The sequence below is a fragment of the Danio aesculapii genome, chromosome 2 (genome assembly GCF_903798145.1).
Source record: "Danio aesculapii chromosome 2, fDanAes4.1, whole genome shotgun sequence".
Classification (NCBI taxonomy): Eukaryota; Metazoa; Chordata; class Actinopteri; order Cypriniformes; family Danionidae; genus Danio; species Danio aesculapii.
Window position 1 is genome coordinate 58,924,675 of NC_079436.1, and position 17,106 is coordinate 58,941,780.

The window sequence follows — 17,106 nt, forward strand, 5'->3', positions numbered from 1 at the left end:
TCTGCTTTACATCACAACTATATTGCAGATTTGGTGAGCCAAAAAGTCTTTGTTTAGAAAAAAAACATTTTAAAAACTCTTACAGGTCCCAAACTTTTGCCCAGATGTGGAAATACTTCTCTGCCACAATCATTTAATGTTTTATTTAAATGACATTTTTACATATTATATAAATGTATTTTGTTTTAATTAATATATTATTTTGATTTTATTAAATTTAAACAAGTAGGTGAGCTCAAATGCAAGTGGGGTTGGGCGATGTCGACCAATTTAGCAACGTACGGTGTCTAATGTTAAACATTGCAATGGACGATCGTCATATGATCATCGGTGAATTGATTATTTATGAATAATTAATTAATTCAGAGCGAATTAATTATTTATTTGTAGCCTACCGTTTCAACTAGCTGACCCGCATGGTCTTTGTTTTACCCATAACCAAATCATAAATAAATAAAGAGGGGGTGGGAAACACACGTGATGTGTGTGTAGCTTGCAAAGGGTACCAAAATGCAGAGCTAGACGTGCAGCTGAACGCTATTGGTTTACAGAGATACTTCATTCACTCGCGCAACAAGCCAGAATAAAAACAAAGAAAGCGCCATGTTTTAAAAACACAGCCGAGAGATTACATCGTAATATATACATATAATAACAGGCCATGGTGGACCTGAGCTCAAACCTGGTGGTTGTCTTGATGAACAGCCACAAAGCCAAGAAGAAGAGCAGATTTTACCCTGTGCCCCGTAGTTTTTTACGAGCCAGTCTGAAGTGCGAGCGGTTTCGCTTTCTTACTTGCGCTCGCGTACACTGCTATATTTGAAATAAGAATCTTCTTGAGCTGATGATAATAACGTGCGCTTGATTATTGATGTGCTTTTGAAACCCGATCCTGTCAGACACTGACAAACGCGAGAGGTAAGCGTGAAGAAACAAAGGAGCAGCCGTAAAAAAAATATTTTTTCAGTAAACGTGAACAAACTGCCATGTTTACCCATTATCATCAGCTTTTGGACTATTTATATGAAGATTACAGACACAGATGAGAGGTTTGCTCTGACTGTGGGCTATATTTAGTGTTGTTTTTGAACCCAAATAAGGACTAAATGTCTGCTGTGTGTCGTTTATCTGTAATTGATAACATATCGGGGACTGTAAGGGTCTGTGTGTGTTCATATATGTTCATTTATTTAGTTATTTAATATAATTACAGACGTTACAGTGATCTGCAGTTATAATCAACTCATGTTCATAGAAAGGTTAGTAATGAACATTTATACAGTATTGATGTGTATAAAGCCACTGTGTTATGAGAAGTGCTGCTCATATGATATGTGAATGACCTGTACAGCTTTACTGTAGACATTTCCTCCAGCGAGAATGACGTTGTCTGAAACTTTCTGTCGTACACCACACAAACCAAAAGAGTACCATTGGTACCCTTTTAGCAGTGGAAACGCAAGCCTGATAAAGGTGACCCATACAGTACTGTACCACTCAGTGGAAACGGGCCATATGTGTGTATTTTTCGCGAGCGGGTTGCTGATGCGACTGGGGCGGAGGATCGTGATGCCAGCTGAGCAACGTGATGTCTGTCAGCCATCGGCAATGAACGATCATCATCTATCGACCCAACCCTAAACCCAAGCCCAAATCAAACCCTTAGTCTCAAAATGACTAATTACTCTCTGTAGGTTCTGCAGATATTCTGATGTGCTTTTACTCTGTATAAAGACTCATCAGTAGTGGATCAGGTTGAGTTATTGATCATCATCATCACCTTTCTCCTCTGGATCTGTGAATCCCTCATTGAGTCTCTCAGTGACGCGTCTGAAGTATCCCACTGTGGTGCCGTCCAGACGCTCTCGCTTCAGCTGACCTGCACCCCTGGAGGCCTGCAGGGGGCGCTTACGGGCCCTCGGCCCATTCTTACTGTTCTTCTGACCTCCTGCAGCCTGCATCTTCTCCAACATAACCTTAACACACACACACACACAGTCGTCATCATCAGCGGAGAAAACACACACAATCAGCTGAACACACACATTAACATTAGTTAATAAACATAACATAAAGTTAGTTTTTATGGAAAGTAATGCGTTATATTACTTTTGCGTTACTTCTCCTCATCTGGCTGAAGTTTGATCTCTTTCAAAAGGTGTTTTATCGAGAAGCTCTTCAATTAACAGCCACTTATATAACATTTAGTTTAATTTTCCTTTTAAAAAATGTAGGATAAAATTATATTTTGAGAGCTTTCTGTGCCCAGAGCTCTTCATGCTGTATTTACAGATTAATGACAGCATGTACAGTCATGTGTTTACTACTTTTGATTATTGTTGTGTTATTAGTGAAGTAAGTTCACTCTTTTACAGTCTGCAGTCACGTATTTGTTCTGGGTGAGGGAGGTTAAATAATATGAGCGATTCTCTGCAAATGTCAACCTTGCAAAGAAAAACAAATAAGTTTTCGACAAAATAGCAAAACCGTTTCTGCGTTTTTGTGTAGGCTTGTATTTTACAGTGCTTTAAAAATACTCAAAAATGTGTCTGTCAGGGTTTCAAACAATTATATTTGATTTATCAAAGTCACACAAGTGGCAATTTCACATCCATAACACAAAGATTTCACATCTATAATGAAGCTTTTTCCTCATGAATGCAAAAATGTCAAATCTAATCAAATAATCATGTTTGTTCTGTAGTGAGCCGACTCTTATCCTTCATATTAGCATCGTTACTTTTGGGTTGTGCAGTTTAATTCACAGTATTTCTACAAAGTATGTTGTGTACTGTAAACTTGCAGACTTTATCACATGCATAAGGCATGTTTATTTTCCTCATTTAAAATATAAAACATGTTTACAGATTGATATTTTTCTGCTCCCATAACTCTGTGGTTAGTTGTTCTGGAAAATATAAACAGATGGGTCAATATAATGTAAACATATACTATTCCTCTGTCAATTTATGTTTTGAGATTTTACTGCAAATGTCACATGCATAACGCTGGAATCGCTCATATATTTCATATCACAGCCTCTTGTGATTAGATAATCGCAATGTTTCAAATCGTGATTGCGATTCGTTTTGGATTAATCGCACAGCCCTAACACAGACTCATCTGCTGTGAAAAAAGAGACCTGATGATGATGATGATGATAATGAGTGCGAGTCGACTGTTCCCTCGCAGCACGCTCTCTCACTGAGTGTGTGATTCAACCTGACTAAGGTCATTTTTATTCTGCGATATGTTTTTTAAAGCCATTTAAGCAAGGTAAAAAAATCACTCACATTACTTTTTTAAACGCAACTCAATATTGCTTATTTTTAAAAGTAACGCAGTACTTTACTCGTTACTTTGGAAAAGTAATATTATTACGTAACACACATTACTTATAACGCATTACCCCCAACACTGCAAATGGGCCAATATGTTTACCTTAGCTATAATAAAACCACGGCTAACTTTCTTTTTGATTATTATTATTAACTAAGATACTAAATCACCACATTAATATTCCATAATACATATACAGGATATACAAACAATTACTGTATTATTATGATATATGTCCAGAAAACACACTAAACATCATGGTATTTTGATCAATTCTATATTAAGCGGTAATGATACTATGGTATTTTCAAATAGCTTTTAAGGCATTTGTGTTATAAGTAAATTAGATTAAAAACCTAAAATAAAAATACTGCCTTTACTTATTCAGCAGAGACGTCAATTATGATATTCATTAAATAACATAGTAATAGCACCATGTTTACAGTGAAATTCCGCAATTAAAATGAACTGTTAACGACAGTATTTTAGAAAATGTACAGTAATATTGTTAAACACATACAAATGCACATAAAAGCACGGCCTGATTATCCAAGATGTTTTAAAAAACATTAATATTCTATGATGTACAAACATAAACAACTGTATTATTATGAAAAATGTCTAAAACACACGAAGTAATCATGGTATTTTGATAATCACGAAGTAATCACGGTATAAAACTATGGTATTTTCACGGAATAATATTCAGCTCTAGTCCGACAGTTCTGTTACATCTAATAAGACACGTAAAAAGACTATATAAACCAGCTTGATTAACTGTTATACACGTTATAACGATATAAAACGAGATTAATACATAGATTAAATTATTAATCATTTGGAAATTACCAGTCTGCTTCAGGTCTGCTTCTTCAGCTTACATGTGTACAGCAGCAGCCGACGCAGCGTGATGACGTAGTGCGACATGTAGAGCCGCTGCGCAAACAAAAGTCCTCTCTTTTTTTTCTTTGCGTTTATTTCTATCTTATTTTCATTGTTAAGGATAATAGTTTTGCGCATTTTATATATAAATATATACTCAAACATTGCATATCCTGTGTCATTCATTCATTTTATTTTCAGCTTAGTCCCTCTATTAATCAGGGGTCGCCACAGCGGAATGAACCACCAACGTATCCAGCATATGTTTTACACAGCGGATGCCCTTATTAGGAAACACTCATATACCCTCATTCACACACACACACACACACACACACTCATACACTACGGCCAATTTAGTGCAACAATTCCCCTATAGCGCATGTGTTTGGACTGTGGGTGAAACAGGAACACCCAGAGGAAACCCACACCAACACTGGGAGAACATGCAAACTCCACACAGAAACACCAACTGACCCAGCCGGGACTCAAACCAGCGACCTTCTTGCTGTGAGGCCACAATGCAACACCGCTGAGCCACTGTGTCGCCCATATATAAAAATATATATACTGTATATTTATATATATATATATATATATATATATATATATATATATATATATATATATATATATATATATATATATATATATATATAGTATGGCTATAAAAATTGCAAATAAAATAAATACACACACACATTATTATCATTATTATTACTACAGTCTGTTTTGAATTATTGTGAATTTATATAAGTGCAATATAAACATAAGTGAATTTAACTAAACAACTGAAGCAGAACTGATCTCTATAGGCCTCGGGATGAGGTGGAAATAGAGAATAAAGAAAATGGAGGGGGATGTTATGGGTTCACTGTCCACGAGGCTGAGCTTATATTGATTTATACTGAATTTCTTTTCCAATATAACAGCTAATAAATCGAGTTTAGTTAAAAAAAAGTAAAAAAAAAAAAAAAAAGTAAAAAAATACAAATAAAATAAATAAATAAATAAATAAATAAATAAACATATAAATAAATAAATATATATATATATATATATATATATATATATATATATATATATATATATATATATATATATATATATATATATATATATATATATATATATATTACAGTTCGAAAATGTTGCAACAATTTGTCCATGGGAAATTGTTGTCGTCTTTATGTTCGAAATGTTTAATTATATTTGAACTATATTAACTATTTCTGCTCTGGAAATGTATTTAACTAATTGAAGCAAAATTTAGAATGGCATAAAAATGATAATATTCATTTCAAGTGAATTCAATATTCACTATAATCTTACAATCACAACAAACCAAAACATTTAATGACAATGTGTTTCATTCAGAAAATATATAAATAATAAAGAAACTGCTTTTATTTTTTTTCTATAACTGTCTAACCACTGTACTTTATAATACAAATACACATATTTACAGATAGGTTTCTAGGGTCTTCGGTAAATGTGAAGAATGTTTTATTGAATTTACAACTTATATTAAATTTCTTTTCCAATATGGAGCTAATAAATTGAGTTTGGATAAAAAAAAAAACGGAAACAAAAATAAATAAACACACATACAAACAAATAAATCTATATTACAGTCTGATTGAAATTGTTGAGAAAGTGTTGTAATCTTTATGTTGGAAATGTTTAATTATATTTTAACTATTTTAACTATTTCTGCTCTGGAAATGTATTTAATTGAATAACAGAAGCAATAAAAATGTTTATATTAATTTTATGTTCAAGCAAGTGAATTCAGTATTCAGTGGAATAAGCTTGACTTTCAATCACAACTAATCAAATTATTTCTTATTTTCACAGACTGTTTCTTCTGAAGAATTGTTTCAAAGAATTGTTGTTAATGATGTGTTTTATTTGGAAAATACATCAATAATAGAGAAACTGAGGTTATTTTTTATTAATAACTGTGTAAATATTGTTCTGGGAAATACACATATTTTCAGAAATGTTTCTAGAATCTTCGTTAAATGTGAAGAATGTTAGGGGTTCACTGTCCACAAGGACGAGCATATATTGAATTTACAACCTATATTGAATTTCTTTTCCATTATGGAGCTAATAAAAAAAAAAAAAAAAAAAAAAAAAAAATATATATATATATATATATATATATATATATATATATATATATATATATATATATATATATATATATATATATATATATATATATATATATATATATATATTACTGTTTGGCGTCGCGGTGGTGCAATGGGTAGCATGATCGCCTCAGCAAGAAGGTCGCTGGTTCGAGCCTCGGCTGGGTCAGTTGGCATTTCTCTGTGGAGTTTGCATGTTCTCCCTGTGTTGGCGTGTGTTTCCTCCAGGTGCTCCGGTTTCCCCCACAGCTCAAAGACTATATAGGTGAATTGGGTAAGCTAAAATTGTCCATAGTGTTTGTGTGTGAATGAGAGTGTATGGATGTTTCCCAGTGTTGGGTTGCAGCTGGAAGGGTATCCGCTGCGTAAAACATATGCTGGATAAATTGGGGATTCATTCCACTGTGGCGACCTCAGATTAATAAAGGGACTGAGCTGAAAACAAAATGAATACGAGTATTACTGTCTGTTTGAAATTGGATGGAAGTTGTAGTTAAGTCTTTATGTTGACAATTTTAAATTATTTTTTAATCTATTTAAACTATTTCCGCTCTTTAAATGTATTAAACTAAATAACCCAAACATTAAAATGTTTATATTAATTTTAAGTTTAAGGAAGTGAATTCAGTATTCACTGGAATAAGCTTGACTGAAATAAGCTTCAATAACTAATCAAAATATTTCTTCAATTTTTTTTTTTAAATGACAAGTTATTATTGGTGATGTGTTTTATTAGGAAAATATATAAATAATAGAGAAACTGAGTTCATTTTTCTCTATAACTGTTTTACTATTGTACTCTATAATAAGAAAATCCTGGCAAATACACATATTTTCAGAAATGTTTCTAGAATCTTTGCTAAATGTGAAGAATGTTACGGGTTCACTGTCCACGAGACCGAGCTAATATTGAATTTACAACGTATATTGAATTTCTTTTCCAATATGGAGCTAATAAATCGAGTTTAGTTTAAAAAAAACGTTAAAAAGCCTAGTTCCAGCAGAGTGTGAGCGCGAGCAGCAGCCCGCCCCGCGCGCGCCTGTGACTCAGTGAAGGGTTTCGGATTGACCGCGCTGTTCTTCAGCAGCTTTCCGGAACCGAGCGTCTCTTCGCGGCCCGAATATGTCCAAACTGGAGCAAATTCTCGTCCTAGATCCTCCGAATGACCTGAAATTCAAAGGTAAGAGAGCTGCGCTAACATTGCAGGCTTTTCGGTGAGATGTAAGCGGGTTTATCGCGTCATAATTCATCAAGGCGGTTTAGGCCGCGGCGGATCCCCAAGCTCGAGTGACTGACAGGCGGCCGCTGCTGTTCGCGAGTCCCGTTCACTTAACACGTCTCTTACGGGCAGCACAGACGCGATGTGAACCCGGTGTTCGCTGGTATTCGTGCGGTTTGTTTAATTTGCACTGACATGTCATTTTTAGGGGAAAATAACTCAAAAAATGCAGGTGCTTACGTGGATGCGTTTATTCAAGAAAAAGAGCTTACGTTAAAGTACATTACTGGTGACACCGAGCTGTTTTGATGGGGTATGACATGTTTCGGGCCGTAGTACTTTAAGATACGTTTCATTTATGTGAATTTAATTCAACTGTGTGTTTTTAGGTATGTAACGTTACCATAATACGTCCTTTTGAGTAGGGAATGAATTCCTTTATTATGTTGTATATTGATGCATCACAGTTGTACCATCTAATATCATCTCTTTTAATGGTTCTATCACACTACTGTGTTATATAATAGTATTGTTGTGTGTGTATGTATGTATGTATATGTGTGTGTGTGTGGCTTCCATGATTTTTTTTTTGGACATGTTATTCTTAGAAATACATTAGAGTAGCAGGGGTTTTACAGACTGCCAGATATGTTTTTTAACAGTACAGTGTTTGAGTGTCCTAAAACTTAAATAAGAAAACTCTATTTATATAGTTTATTGTATTAAAAACTGTGAAAAATGTGTATTATTGCTATATCTAAAGTACAAGTAATAAGTAGTAATATTTAGAACTGTTGCTAATTTTAAACACTAAATGTAACATACATTTAAACTTTAGTAAATACTTTAATCAAAAGTGACTTAAAATGATTTATACAGGCTCTCTGCGCGGTCTTAAAAAGTATTAAAAGTTGAAAAAAAGTCTTAAATGCTATTTTGCAAGGTATTTAATTTTAGATAATTTTTAATTATGCAATGTATGGTTGCATGCTAAAGTTTGCCTGAATTAAATCGGCGAATATCAAGATGCTGTGTAGTTTACGCAATCAATGAAATCCTACTAGATTTGACATCATGCTGCTTTCTTTACTGCAGTAACCAAGGCAACACCATTATTTCTGCAGTTCTATAGGCACCAACCTGCTGAATTAGCTAGATTCGATAGATTTTTATTCAGCGTATGACTAATGTTTTAGTCTTGGATTAATTTCTTACGTTAATATTTAGTAAATATACTGCAAGTTAAAATCTCGCCAGTGTTTCCGGTTGAAAAGTGGTTATGAGATCTTAAAACAGGGGTAGGGAACCTGTGGAACGGGAGCCACATGTGGCTCTTTGACCAAAAATATGTGGCTCTCCAGCTGTCTCCCTTCAATAAAAAATTAAAACTGTCACTAAAAATAATTTTCCTATTAATAAATACAACTAAAATTATGTTTTGATTGTATATTTTTACAGCAAAATGAATAAGAATAAAAGGATGTTTCATCAAATACACATGTGTGGCGCTGTGGATTAACTTGAATCGCGACACCAATAAAGGGCATGCCACTTACATTTCTATGGTATCCTTGCATGTAAATTCAAACAACATTCATAAGTGGGGATGGCAAAAACAAGGACGTTTTATAAATTATTCTTTCTTAATACATGGACTTGCTTAACATGTGATGCTTCAAATGTATCCCCAATGGCTCTTTAAAAAAATGCATTTGCCAAAAAAATCTAAAATGGCTCTTTGCTGAAAAAAGGTTCCCGACCCCTGTCTTAAAATATATGAAGAGTCTTAAAGGTCTTAAGTTATTGAATTTCACTCTCTGATTCCTGTGTATCCTCCGTTATAAAACACCTGGCTCATGAAATATGATCAAATATAATAGTATTTTGGGTCACATTGCAATTTCTCTAAGACTCTTAATCATTTGCTTAATCTAATTAATTGTAGGGATGCTCCGATCAGGATTTTTGCAGCCGATACTGAGTACTGATTCCTTATCATGGTCATCAGCTGATACTGAGTACTGATTCCTTATCATGGTCATCAGCTGATACTGAGTACCGATTCCTTATCATGGTCATCAGCTGATACTGAGTACCGATTCCTTATCATGGTCATCAGCTGATACTGAGTACTGATTCCTTATCATGGTCATCAGCTGATACTGAGTACCGATTCCTTATCATGGTCATCAGCTGATACTGAGTACTGATTCCTTATCATGGTCATCAGCTGATACTGAGTACCGATTCCTTATCATGGTCATCAGCTGATACTGAGTACTGATTCCTTATCATGGTCATCAGCTGATACTGAGTACCGATTCCTTATCATGGTCATCGGCCAATACTGAGTACCGACCATTGCCTAAGCACAATTACCCTTTAAGTATGAGATCTTGCCGTACCTAAGATAATAAATTAAGGATGTTGCATACATGTAATGGTCAGAAGCAGCTTTAATTCAATTCACCTTTATTTGTATAGCGCTTTTACAATGTTGATTGTGTCAAAGCAGCTTCACATAGAAGATCATAGAAAACTGAAACAGGAACAAAAAGAAAACAGATAAAAATGGTAAGAAAAATAAGTAATAATGCAATTTGGAATCATTGCTCATGTGTTGTAGCGCTGCTGATGCATAACACGGGCACATAACCCGGAGACATCTTCCTGCTTGTAAAAAAAACACTTACGATCGGTTTATGAGATCGGTCAGATCAACGAGTACCGATCAAGTCGTGAAATGTGATTATGGGCCGATGCTGATCAATCGGAGGGTCAATAATTAATTGTTTTAATGTTATTAGTCTTGGTTTAATTTTAATAAAATTTTTATTTTTGATCAAATTCTTTTATTCATATTCATTCATTCATTTTCATTTCGGGTTAGTCCCTTTATTAATCCAGGGTCGCCACAGCGGAATGAACCGCCAACTTTTACAGCACATGTTTTACGCAGCGGATGCCATTCCAGCCGCAACCCATCTCTAGTAAACATCCATACACACTCATTCACACTCATACACTACGGACAATTTAGCTTACCCAATTCACCTGTACCGCAAGTGTTTGGACTGTGGGGGAAACCGGAGCACCCGGAGGAAACCCACACCAACATGGGGAGAACATGCAAACTCCACACAGAAACACCAACTGACCCAGCCGAGGCTCGAACCAGAGACCTTCTTGCTGTGAGGCGACAGCACTACCTACTGCACCACTGCGTCTTTTATTCATATTATATATATTAAAATCAATTTTAATATATTGTGCATTTAATTAAATTTATTAATTATTATTATCTTATTATTTATGGTTTAATTTAAAAAATGTAATGTTATTATTTATTCATATTTAATCTAATCAGTTTTGAGTCTATTAAATCCTTTGTGCATTTAATTATTTAAAATACGTTTTAATTATTACTTTAAACCTTATGATCTAATTCTAGAAAATATGAATTACTAGTCAGTCAAATTCAGCAGTATTTTTTAATTAATTATTTATTTATTTTTGTTATTAACTATATTATTTAATATTAATATTATCATTATTATTATGCAGTTTTAATTTACCAGAACTTGGTCAATGTTAAGCTGCATTAACACAACCTACACTGTAAAAGTGCTGTATAAAAATAGAAATGAATTGAAATGAACTATTGAATTGACTTTAATGTAGTATGAGCATCACATTCCTTCATTCGCTTGTGTTTGTTCCCTGAGGGTGGCGTCCTGGTTAAATGAGTAACTAGTGCTGTGATTCCACCAGTGCTTTTTACCTGCATATTTTAGCAGTGTTTTATAACGCAGCTCGCTCTCTGATTTACCTGTTTATTTAATTATTGTTTTGAAACTCTCAAAATAGGAACAGAGGCTGCAGGAGTTTCAGCTCATCCAAAACCCAGTGTAGTACTGATGTATTTCTGTAATTCTGAAAGGGCTGGATGTTGTAACGTGACCGTGAGAAATGTTTTCATATCAGCTAAAGAGAGATTCAGCTGTCTTCACATACTTGTGCACCTTTTATCAGTGGTCTGAATTGATTGTTCAGTGTTACTGTAGAAATGAGTGTTGTGCAAGATTGACTTCTATTGATTTTGTAATTATTTAATATTAATTATGGGTGGCATGGTGGCTTAGTGGTTAGAACTGTCGCCTTACAGCAAGAAAGTGGCTGGTTTGAGTCCCGGCTGGGCCAGTTGTTGTTTCTGTGTGGAGTTTGCATGTTCTCCCTGTGTTGGTGTGGGTTTCCTCCGAATGCTCCAGTTTACCCCACAGTCCAAACACATGCGCTATAGGGGAATTGATTTGATTGGCTGTAGTGTATGAGTGTGTATGGGTGTTTCCCAGTACTGGCTTGCAGCTGGAAGAGCATCCACTGTATAAAACATATGCTGGAATAGTTGGCGGTTCATTTTACTGTGGCAACCCTTGTCGAATAAAGGGACTAAGCCTAAGGAAAATGAATGAATAATACTAATTATCAGTGTGTTTATGTGTTGATAACTAGCTTTTAAACTTTTATTTAATGTTTACAATGCAAATCCATTTACATACACTTATTTGGTAAACAAAACATCTACTAAAAGATAGAAAATAATACTTTACGAACTGTATTGTAAATAAATCATATGAATATTTTAATATTACTATTATTAATATCACAAAATAGTAATAAAATTAATTTTAAAGCTGAATAAATATAAATACATGGACCTAATGATGGGCTAAAAATCTGCGGATTTCTGCGCGCCCAGATTCCTCGTGGGCCTACCGAAAACCAATATTTATATGCAAAATAATATATGAACAAACCATTTTTATTTATAACACCTCCCATCTTGTATTGGTGCTGCACAATGTAGGAAAAAAACTCGCATTTAATTTTTCTGCAATAAATATTATGGTATTGAATATACATAGAGCAGATGAAATGAATGGCTCAATTTGGAATGACTTTTTGATTCTAGATTGATTTAGATTGCCCCAATAAAATATAATAAACCAATCACAAGCATTGATTAAATACATTAGAGCAATGATACAAATTAAATAAACAGTATCTTTATGTTTTCTGGGAGTCCAGCAGTATTTACAGACACAATTTGAATAGTCTAATGTAAAATGACCCAGTATACACTTATACATAGATACAGTTAATTTTGCTTAAAGTTACAAACTGTATAATTTTCCTGTGCCTGAATGCTTTAAACTGGCTTGACATGCTTACAGTCACTGGTCAATTGTAATCAGTGGTGTAACGGATCACAAATCTCACGGTTCGGACCACATTATGATTTTTTTTTTTTTGTCACGGATCGGACTATTCTGGATCAGCCAAAAAGGAGAGGAGATGAGTGTAATTTGCTTTCCAATCATTAGAAAAACAGCACTGCAAGACACCTTTGGTTTTAACAAACAGAACTGAGAACCTGTGATTTTTACTAGCAATAAAATGAAGAAATAATCAGCTGTGTAAAAATAAACTGTAAAATATTAAGTTCTGTGAAATATTCACTGTTACTACTACTGTTGCTGATAACGCTAAATGTAGAAATCTAACATGATCATTTTACAACCCATATTTATTTAGTCTCGTTTTTAATAAAGGATTCAGTTATTCATTCATAAAACTTCATGTTTCATTGCTAGATGATCATTGTTGAAGGATTATTCAGTGGCATTTTTTTGATTGCTGGTTGTCTCCTCCTGTTGGTTAAAAATGTAACTGCTGCCTACAACTTTCATTTTTGAGCGTTGTTAAATGCATATGATGGTGATTTTAATCTTAACAATAAACATCAGTGGTTTTATCTAAACTATAAGTTGTTCTCCCAGTACTTCTGTGTTATTTGACTGTTTGTAAACTAAAGACTGAATCTCTTTCTTGACTTTAGCGTTTTTCAAACACAGATTTGAATGCAGCGATTTGAAGAATTAATAAGCAAATGCTAATACCCATAATTTATAATTGATGCTGCGTGGGTGTTGAGATCATGATCTTTTAATGATTAATTGTGCAGCTTACACAGTGCATTAATGCAGGATAAACAAGTAGTGATAGAAAACACCTTTAACAACCTAAGAAACCCACCGCATCCCCAATAACCCACCACAACGTCCTCCATCATCATCATTATATTATACAGGAAAGCCTAAATGCTTTCACACATGTGATTTGAATGAAGAGAGATATAAATATTTTGGCACAGTAAAGTGTCAGGCTGAATAATTCAAATAAATTATTGAATTTGGCTATCTTCATTAGTTTCTAAAACTTGAAAAGGCAGCTGAAATTGGACTGAACAGTAGCCTTTGATGTGGAGATACTGTTGCCCTAAAAAACAAAATAAAATAGCCTTGAAAAAAACGTAAAAAAAACTAAACTTAAAAAAAAAAAACCAACTTGCATATACTGTACTGTAAAAATTTTTTACTTTTTTGAAACCTTAACTTTTTTTGAACCGCGGTATACCTTGAAACCAGTTATCGTCCCATGCCTAGTTCTAAACCATGGGTTGTGATCCGAATCATGGATAAACTGTGATCCATTACACCGCTATTTATAATCTCAAATGAACATTGTAGATCCTGCAGTGTGAGTATTGCTGTTGTGCACATTGCGATATCAATGCCGAAACCATATATATTGTATAGATCTTGCATACAAAATAATAGTTATTTACAGTATTAATTATGGTTGCACGATGGCACAGAGGGTAGCACTTTCACCTCACCAAGAAGGTCGCTGGTTCGAGCCTCGCCTGGGTCATTTGCCGTTTCTGTGTGGAGTTTGCATGTTCTCCCTGTGTTGCCGTGGGTTTCCTCCGGGTGCTCCGGTTTTCCCCACAGTCCAAACACATGCGCTATAGCGGAATTGGGAAGGATAAATTGTCCATTGTGTATGTGTGTGAATGAGTGTGTATGGATGTTTCCCAGTGATGGGTTGCCGCTGGAAAGGCATCTGCTGTGTAAAACGTATTCTGGTTAAGTTGGCGGTTCATTCCGCTGTGGCGCCCCGAGATTATTAAAGGGACTAAGCTGAAAAGAAAATGAATGAATGAGTATTAGTTATGTCAACTAAGACGGCTCAAAACAACCCACCCAGAACACAATCGCAACCACCAAGATTACCCTAACAACTGCCTTAAAAAGTCCAAGATTATCTCACTTCAGTAACCGCAACTTTCTCTGTGTTTCAGCAGATGGAATAATTTTTGGTGACAAATCGTATTTTGACACATATTTTGGGAAAATGCTTTGAAAATGTTCATACATTCAACAATACACTCTGAGTAAATTGACTCCCCTTTGGTTATGTTGGGGGCTGTTTTTGCCCCATTGACTCTCTGTTGGGAGGAGGAACAGTTTTTAATATTTACTGTTGAAATATGTAAAAATGACACATTTAGGTAAAACCAACACCAACCAAGATTGCATGATTATATGCTGTCATGACTTTACAATCAATCAATAAATGTGATTTTAATGGAAGTCAATGGAGCAAAAACAATGCTAACATCACCAAAGGGGAGTCAATCTGAACAATACACAGGGGATACATTTCTTAAGATTGAAGGTATGTTTGAGGAGATTCTCCAGCATCTGTTATACCTGAGGTAAAGGCTCTGAATGTCTTGGCAGGGACGTTCGATCGCCTCTTCCAGATCTTAATCATGTTTGTTTGGGCAGGTTCTTCTGACACTAAGTGGCAGCATGAGATGACGATTAGAATCAGATCTTTGTTGATTCGTCTCTGTGTCCTGAGCTCACTCTGCTCCAGATGCACAATTATTAGCCTTTTTGATTCTGCACATTTCTAAACATAAGAGTTTTAATAGATCATTTCTTATAACTTGACGCTTAATAAGGGTTGCGTAAAATAAGTGGACATTGCAACTTAACACTGCAGTTAAAAAAGCTTTAGATTTTATAATATTACTTGATCAAAAATCTGCACCGAATATTCCAGTGTTTATCACCTGTCAAGCATTTCATTTTCAGCAGTTAGTTGTGCACTGTGCACCGTTTTACCAACAGGTTTAATCACTAACCCGGCTAATAATATCACAGGCTGAAGTGTTGTATCCAGTCCAGTCCCCAGTGTGGTTTCATGTTGTTCAAAAAGGGATGTGTTGATGTTCTGGATGAGTCTGTAACCCAGTAAATGAATGAGGCGACAGGAAGAGGAACCCTGAGCTAAATAGAGCTGCCGTCTGTCACACTGCGCTCCGGGACTCCTTTTTCTGTTTCTGTCATTTTGCTTTAGCCAGTTAACATTAAAGCACCTGTCAAGTGTATATAGTAGTGGTTATACAAACAGACATAAACAAAACATGTTAAGAGAGTTTCTAACAAAATGTCTGGTGCATTAAGACGGGAGGACTGTGTTCTACAGGTGGTTATCAAGCCCACTGACCTGCGTGGAAAACACTCATGCATCACACTGTTATGTGATGCATTGTGTGTATGCTTTACTAAAAAGATAGGTCTTTAATCTAGCGTTGAACTGAGAGAGTGTGTCTGAGCCTCGGAAAGGCTATTCCAGAGTTTAGGAGCCATAAATGAAATGACTCGACCTCCTTTAGTAGACTTTGCTATTTTGGGTATACCAGAAGCCCGGAGTTTGAGATCTTAAAGAGCGAGTTGAATTGTAGCGAGACAGAAGATTGGTTAGATAAACAGGAGCTAGATTATTTAAAGCTTTATGGGTAAGTAGCAATATTTTATAATCAATACAGAACTTAACAGGCAGCCAGTGTACGGAGGTGAACATTGGGGTGATGTGATCATATTTTCTAGACCTGGTAAGAACTCTGGCAGCTGCATTTTGTACTAGCTGAAGTTTGTAAATAGAGGATGCTGGGCAGCCAGCAAACAGAGCATTACAGTAATCCAGCCTAGAAGTCATAAAGGCATGGACTACAGTAGGCATCGGCCTGTATAAGACGATATATATCTAATAATATGATGACATTGGATAAAAATATCACAGTATTTTGATTACTGCTCTAAAATTTAGATTTTTTTTTAAACGTCTGGGTTAAAAACAACATTTTCCCCATTTTACACAATATATTTTATTTTAAGAAACCTCTATAATATTTTGAATTGGTAAACGCTGGGTATCCACTTGGTCTTAATGTCTTAAATCTCAAAAGCTAAATTTTAGGCCTTAAAGTCTTAAATCAACTTAAATGTTGTGTTGTAGATCTCAAATCTTTTTGAACAGGTCCTAATTTTTCTTCGTTCACGTATAGCTACCCAATCTGGCTATACAATTACCAACAATCCCAATCTCAATAAAACTTTTAGCTTTTTATTTATAAATGTCATTTTGATTACTGTCCTTACAGTAACATTTGCTTAAGTTCTGCTTTTATTTACTGCTGAGCATACTGACCTGACCTACATATTTTTTCTTATTAAATGTATAAAGTTTTAATAAATTTTTTGATAGGACAAGTGGAAAACTTTTCTAACTGGAATATTATTATTATATAT

The 17,106-nt window shown here is 34.7% G+C and overlaps 2 protein-coding genes across 2 annotated transcripts in view; one reads left to right on the forward strand and one right to left on the reverse strand.

Moving 5' to 3' along the window:
- The window catches only part of LOC130214867 (nucleolar protein 9), a 30,100-nt gene extending 25,846 nt beyond the window's left edge, over positions 1 to 4,254 (reverse strand). The window contains exons 1-2 of the mRNA XM_056446708.1: positions 4,189 to 4,254; positions 1,781 to 1,976 (exon numbers count right to left, since the gene is read on the reverse strand). Of these exons, the coding sequence (XP_056302683.1) occupies positions 1,781 to 1,973 (193 nt within the window). The 5' untranslated portion in view covers positions 1,974 to 1,976; positions 4,189 to 4,254. The remainder of the gene's footprint in view (positions 1 to 1,780; positions 1,977 to 4,188) is intronic.
- A 3,156-nt stretch (positions 4,255 to 7,410) lies between these two features.
- The window catches only part of vapal (VAMP (vesicle-associated membrane protein)-associated protein A, like), a 53,170-nt gene continuing 43,474 nt past the window's right edge, over positions 7,411 to 17,106 (forward strand). Inside the window, exon 1 of the mRNA XM_056446722.1 lies at positions 7,411 to 7,561. Within this exon, the coding sequence (XP_056302697.1) occupies positions 7,504 to 7,561 (58 nt within the window). The 5' untranslated portion in view covers positions 7,411 to 7,503. The remainder of the gene's footprint in view (positions 7,562 to 17,106) is intronic.